This window comes from Limulus polyphemus, unplaced genomic scaffold, assembly GCF_000517525.1.
Source record: "Limulus polyphemus unplaced genomic scaffold, Limulus_polyphemus-2.1.2 Scaffold4293, whole genome shotgun sequence".
Taxonomy (NCBI): domain Eukaryota; kingdom Metazoa; phylum Arthropoda; class Merostomata; order Xiphosura; family Limulidae; genus Limulus; species Limulus polyphemus.
Genome location: NW_013669903.1, coordinates 28142 through 35271, shown reverse-complemented (window position 1 = coordinate 35271; position 7130 = coordinate 28142). Strand labels below are relative to the sequence as shown.

Below are 7130 nucleotides of genomic sequence, written 5' to 3'. Positions count from 1 at the left end.
TTGTATGTTTCTTCTAGGATGCCTGCATCCCACTAGTACAACATTCACCTTATCACTTAGCCATGGATGGGAAGACCTTCAATCTTATTAAAAAGTATGATCAAGTTCTTTTACAAAAGGTAAATGAATAGTAGTTCCACCCACATCCAGTTGATCTCAGCATTTCCAATATTGAATTGTTAAATAAATTGTAAAAGCAACTGTTTTATTATTTTACTGTCATAATTAAGAACACTTTTTAAAAGTTAAAACTTTTTTTAAATCTTGCAGTTGTAAAAATGGAAGTATTTTTCTATTTTAAGTACGATTTTTCTGTTTATTCTCATTATATATATATAATTGAAAATGTAGCCAATTACATAAACCATTTCAACTTTTTTTATCATGGAAATTGCAATGTGTTTTTGACACTTATGCAATAAAGTTACTTCTGTCAGTTGGTAAGAATGGCTTATCCTTTTGTATGAGCAAGAAATTTTAGTGCTTCAGTGTTTTTTATAGAAATTGCAACAGGTCATGTTTAGCAGTGCAATTTCATATATTTTAATTTTTCAGGTGGTCCACAAGGGTACAATTTTTGCAAGAATGCTTCCTGAGCAAAAACTTCATTTAATAGAAGTACTACAGTTACAAGGGTAAGTGTAATGCTATCTTAGGAATATTGTCAAAACAGCATGTGTTTTAATAAAACTGAATGTTAGCTTATGTTTACTGAATAAAAACGTTAAATTGTAAATTGCAAAGGTGACCACATACAGAGTTTCAAGAAATACATATAGCCATAAAATTTTCAAACTTAAATATGTCCCTCTGTTAAGAAAAATATAGTATAATATAATAATATTAATGGTAATTCACATATTTTTAAATAATATATATTTCTATAAAAAGCAGTCTCTTATTCAACAGCAGCAGAAATGGTAGGGCATTTTGTAGGAAATATAGCTGGCATTTAATGTGTTTTTTTTTCTGAAAATCTATAGAAATATGCATTATTCTATGTAGAATCCAGAGTTATATGCCAATACATAGTAGGATAACATCCAAAGAAGCTATTATTGGTTTTTGTCAGTAGAGTTAAGTAATTTTTTACCCTAATTCAGACAATGGTTTGTTTGAAGTAAAGCACAAAGCTACACAATGGGCTATCGGTGCTCTGCCCACCATGGGTATCGAAACCCGGTTTCTAGCACTGTAAGTCAGCAGATCAGACGATGGCCATGACACTGTTGTAGTACATTATCTATGAAGTACTTATCATTTCCAAACTTTCTGTGAAACTTGTGAAGAACTGCCGAGACAACAAGTCAGAATCTCTGAGTGTTTGTTCTTGACGAGGTGGAAAAAGAGATTTGATTCACAGCTAACCTAGGAAAATGTACAGATATATCTGATGGGTTGCCCTAGAATGGGGATGAGAGCAGAACAATTCAAGATCAGGTAAGAAATGGAAAATACAAAGACTTTCAGAGTGAAGTGCAAGAATATTACAAGGATAAGAGTACTAAAATAATAGCAAAACAGCATGAAAATAGTGAGAGGTCCACTTTGGTCAGATAGAAACACCTTAACAACTACTTGGATAACAGAAAACTGCATTGTAAAATTATTCCCGAATTATGCCCTACACAACCACGTACCTCACTCTTAGGCTTCTGGATTTACAGATCTGATGGGATACCCCACCACCTACCCAAAGAGTAATATTTTCTGCTGTTGAGTCAGAGATTGCTTATTAAAAATATAGATTCAGAATAAAAATACCTTTTGCAACAGTAGAAACACTCCAATTAAACTCGTTTTTTAATCTACATTTATTTTTCCAGTCACCAGGTGGGGATGTGTGGAGATGGAGCCAATGACTGTGGAGCACTGAAAACTGCTCATGCTGGTGTTTCCTTGTCTGTTGCTGAGGCATCTGTGGCTTCTCCTTTTACAGCTAAGAAACAAAACATTGAGTGTATTCCAACACTCATTAGGTGAGAGGAATATTATTCTGAAGAAACTGAAAGGGTAAAAAAAAAGTAAAATACTACATTTCAAGCAAATTAACAAAGCTTAAGTCACACCAGAATGTCATTCCAGGACTTATTTTTGTAACCAGAATGATGTTCCAGCACTTTTTGACAATAAATAAGATTCTCTTTAGGGTGAATTCTGTTCAAATTTCACACGTGAAAAAGATAATATTGTTGTCTCATTATAGGAAGTTGTGACAGCAAACTCGCACTTCCTGAGCATAAAATGAAATAAAATATTAGGTATTTTTGTCAATTTATTGTTTGCAACATTTTCCATAGATGTGATTCCATTTATTGTTTCTTTTGGGCTCAATAAACACTGGATGTAAAAGGGGAAAATAAATAAACAACCAATTCTTTTAAATGAACTAATAAAAATCATTGTTGAAGCAAACAGCAGGACTGTATTGTATATCGTTTTTTTCTTTACTCTGTTACACACAAGGTGTGTAGGGTTATTATTATTATTATTATTTACATCCTCATAACATACTCCTATAGCACAATGTGACCAACTTATTTGTTTTGCAATAGTAACAGTAAATATAATATTGAAACCATGTCTTCTGAACAGAAACCTTAGTTTTTCAATGTTACTAGTTTTTAAACATTTTTTGCTTCTGTTTCATTAACTTATTGTTTTTCATTTTGACTGTCTTTTTTTTAGTATTTATTATTAACTAGTGGAGGTACATTCTTTTTAGTTAATTTATAGCAGTCGTTGAAATGATATATTGTGTTCCAGCACTTCTTTTTTTGGACTCTAGCATTGCAAAGTAATGTACATTAAATAAAGAACATACTGATAGCAAATTATGACATATATAGTAAAGCTATTTATTGGTGTAGTGGAAAAGTTGAAATCATTTACTCACTATCAACCAAGTAAAAAACATACAAAGAACCATGTTGAGTATTTATTGTCAAAGTTAAGTTATGTATTTGTAGTTTTAGGAGAAATCCTGAATGAAATAATTATAAAGTTAAAAATCAGACACTTAAATAAAAGTTTATGCATATACTTTAAAACATTTAATTCAGTAAGTAACTTGTTCAAATAGAAATAAAAAGGCATTGTAAACACTGAAATATCAAGATATAAATTTATGTTTTTTATGAATTTGTATTTAGTAATACTCTGTTTACCTTAACCATTCTGATCTCTCAGCAGTATAAGAAATTTTAATTTCATCTGACAATGAACTTACTAGTTTCATTATCTTTTTTTCTCTAGAGAAGGACGAGCAACTTTAGCAGCTACTTTTGGAGCATTTCGTTACATGGTGTGCTACTGTTTCATTCTTCTTTCTGCTGTTCTCATTCTCTTCTGGGTAGGTCTTCACATTCATCATTATTTAACCATCTTACTTGACATATTCAACAATACAGTGAATAAAAATATACTATACTGTTTGTATTAACATTACTAACAATTGTTGAAAGGTTTCATTAAAGTTCATTTATATAAGATCATCACTTTAAAGTCAAACACAAGCAGTTTTTCAAGGAAATTACTGAATATTACATAGTTCTGGATGTTTTGTTAGGAATATCTAAAATAGTTAATAATGTTCATAGCAGACATTCTTTGCTTGGAATTATATTAAGGTTTCTGATCGGTATGACTTTCCTTGTAATCATGGTGTAACATCATAACTACTCAACTCTATGAAAAATGAGTGTATTCATAATCCATTATAGGCTTAAGTTTAGCTGAAGGTGATGCCACAACAGGTATATTTTGCAAATGGTAGGTTAAAATCATGATTTGGGCAACTTTCTGTGAAATTATTATGTTCATTTTTGTCAGTCAGATAAATGCAGTTACATTTGAAAATTTTAAAGAAACTTTAAACCTTTTTTACAATAATTCCATTTCATTTCTAGATCCTCTCTTTGATAAGAATGAATCTTTTAATCTTGCTAGAGTAGTTATGCCCATTCACGTCATTATGAAGGTCTGTAGTTCACCATTCAGTGTCCTAACCAAAGCTGTAACTTAATTACTCAACTTTAAGTTTATTAATAAAATGTAAAAATTAAAACTGCTGTTCTAATTCATTGGGCAGATGTTCCTTTAAATGTTCTACACATTTTTACTACCTTGATTAATAATGTATAAAAATGTAAAATATTTTACTGTTATTAACAGCTATAATAAATCTGGAAGCCTAGTTTATTTTTTTCTTCTTTGGAGAAACGTTTTGAAAGAAACATTGTCAATAATAATTACTCAGCTACCCATGTAACAAACTCCACTATAATTAGTATATTCTGGTTTTTATTTTTTAGAATATTTTACCTTTATTTCTTTAACATTAACAATTTTCATATTTGAATAAAGGATGGCGAGAAACCTTCGGACGGAGCATATGTGCTGATTGACATCATTCTGAACTTGCTTCCTCCTATAGTGTGTAAGTTTTGTGATGATATAAATTATTTTGTTCTTAAGTAAATGACAAAGTTAGAACATTTCTATTTATATTTCATGTCCTAGAATTTAAAGATGAATATCTGATAAAAGTATTGACAATATAAAATTTTTTGTATACGTTTCTCTACAATTGAACTTGACATACTGGGTTTACTTAACTTTATTTTGTCCAGTTGGAGGTACAGCTGCCTACCCTTATCTTGTTAAAAAGCTCCCCACGAGAAGTATCCTCAGCTTTGTGATGCAGTTTTCCATGATATCCTACATCTTGTTGCAAATCGGTGTGCTAATCTTTGCTCGATACTTTCTTTTGATGCAGCCTTGGTAAGTTTCAACTACCTTGTACAAAAATTTAAACTTATGAATGAAATTTTCAAAGCTTTCAGGCTGACTTTCATTAATATTTATGAAACTGAATGTTAGTCTATCAGCACTAAAATGTTTTTCTAAGACTTTGATAAATTAAAAATATTTTATGAAGTCACTATGTTTCTATATTTTTTGTGGAAATCTTCAGCTATGACTGTAGTTAAAGGAGATAAACAGAAAAACGACTTTAAAAAGTAAATTAGAGTAGAAATAAAACTTTGCAATGTTTTTATTCAAATAGTTATAAAACTAAAGCCTCATTCAAACAAACAAAAGGTATAAAAATTTACAGTTTGGAATGCCAAAAGCTGATAAACCAATAATTAACGTTTATTTAAAGAATCTCAATTGCTGTTTCTATTCACATTTCTCATAATTTGGTTGTTACGCTGTGTAAAGACAAATCTACCAGGTGCTACAAGTTTTATAACAAATACTATGCTAAAATAATAATAACCCATCTGAGATTTTTACTAAAAAACTGTTTTAAATGTTCATGCATGCTATTGTTTACATAGTTCTTTTTTTGTGTGTATTACAAAATAAGGAAATTTATTATTTTAAATATATTCGTAATGCTTACAAACTGAAAGCTCTTTTATAGTTACATGTAATGTGCTAACTGTTGCTGCTTGCTATATGATTTTTCTCTCCAAAGAAAAGAAACACTGTCAGCATTTGAGAAACATCTATTTTTATCCACCTGTTTATAAGTTTGAAATAACTTTTTCATCAATTCTGAAAACAATTTGTCTAATGATAATGCACTAAATAAATATGTTAACATAATTAACTCAATTCTGAGAAAATTTAGAATAATTTTCCTCTTTAACAGTTGTAAAGATAGTTAATAATAATTAATAGTTTTAAGTTAATAATTTTTATCTTGCAGATAATTCTTTATCTAAAACTGAATTGATATGAATTTGGTAATTTCCTCTCTTCAGGTTTGAACCTACTGTATACAATAAGGAAACGACTCTTCATCCTCCACCTTCTCACATGGCTTGTACCATAATTAGCGTCAACATGATGTCTTATATCATCGCTGCTGTTATTTTTGCCCCAGGACCACCATATAGGAAACATTTCTTTTCTAACAGTAAGGACAAAATTTGATTACTTTTATCAACTTCTAAATATGCAGGTACAGAATAACACATTCACTCGTTTTTTGATGAATGTTTGTAATGCTCACAAAACTGAACATCAAGAAGGAATGAAAGAAAAAAAGCTTGACTGATGTTACACAGATGTTATTTGTGTAGTTCATGAAAAATATTCACTTGATGTTACTGTCAGTTAAATAAAATGTTACAAAAAAAACGAATTATACTTAATCTCAACTAAAACAAAGGCATTAAAAGTTGTTAAATCATTAACTTCTTATTGGAGCAAACTATGTACTTAGAGCAAAACCATAAATCAACACTAGCAATCATTATAGTTAAATAAACATTTATACTTATAAAGATTAGAATGTATCATTTCATCTTTTGGGTATTCTAACTGTTAACAATATTTCAGGCCATAATCCCTATAATATCTCGTGAGGTTCGACCAGTTTAAGAGATTTAAGTTAGCCCTAAAGGCATGTATGTTCATCGAATGATTTTCTATATTTAGTTGCAACGTTAATGGTTTTACTGTATCAACATAAAATATAATCATTGCCAGCTGCTGCAGATGTAGTAAAACCAACTAGTGACAGAAATAAGTGAATTGTTCAAATTATTTACAACATGAGAACAAAGTTTATAAGCCACAATGCATTAACAATGAGTTTTATTGAAATTATAGCAGAATAATCCATTACAAGTAAATCAACAAAACACTACAGTCTTTAAAAAAATAATAAAAGGTGTTGTTGAGACTTTCTTGAAATACTTGAAAATTAAATGAAGTTGATTTTTTTCTTTGAAAATTGTTGATATGTAAAATACATATTCAGGCATGAGTACTTCAGAAGTTTTTAGAGAAGGTTCATATTTCACTACAACAGTAAAGAAGCTTAAAAATTTGATCTAATTATTCCAGATGTTAGACCACTTTCAAAATAATCTTACACTAAAATGTAATAAAATAATTGTTGACAATGTTTTTAATTTAGGACAGTTCTTCTGAAAATGTGATAAATAAATCTAAGGGTTTGTTTCTTAACATGCTAAGTCATTATATTGTAAAATAATTTGAATACGAGTTATAAAAAACACGCATACAGTGAAATATGAAATCAGAAAAAGAAATCTTAATTTGTTAAAAACACAACAAATACGTTAACATCAGAACCTATTACCATGTGT

General features: G+C 29.5%; 1 protein-coding gene across 3 annotated transcripts in view; it reads left to right on the top strand.

The window, feature by feature from the left end:
• LOC106470919 (probable cation-transporting ATPase 13A3) overlaps positions 1-7130 on the top strand; it is a 69126-nt gene that overhangs the window by 55259 nt on the left and 6737 nt on the right. For all 3 annotated transcript variants that reach the window (XM_022399565.1, XM_022399564.1, XM_022399566.1), the window contains exons 19-25: positions 18-119; positions 556-635; positions 1827-1979; positions 3256-3352; positions 4366-4438; positions 4632-4782; positions 5775-5929. In XM_022399565.1, the coding sequence (XP_022255273.1) occupies positions 18-119; positions 556-635; positions 1827-1979; positions 3256-3352; positions 4366-4438; positions 4632-4782; positions 5775-5929 (811 nt within the window). The remainder of the gene's footprint in view (positions 1-17; positions 120-555; positions 636-1826; positions 1980-3255; positions 3353-4365; positions 4439-4631; positions 4783-5774; positions 5930-7130) is intronic.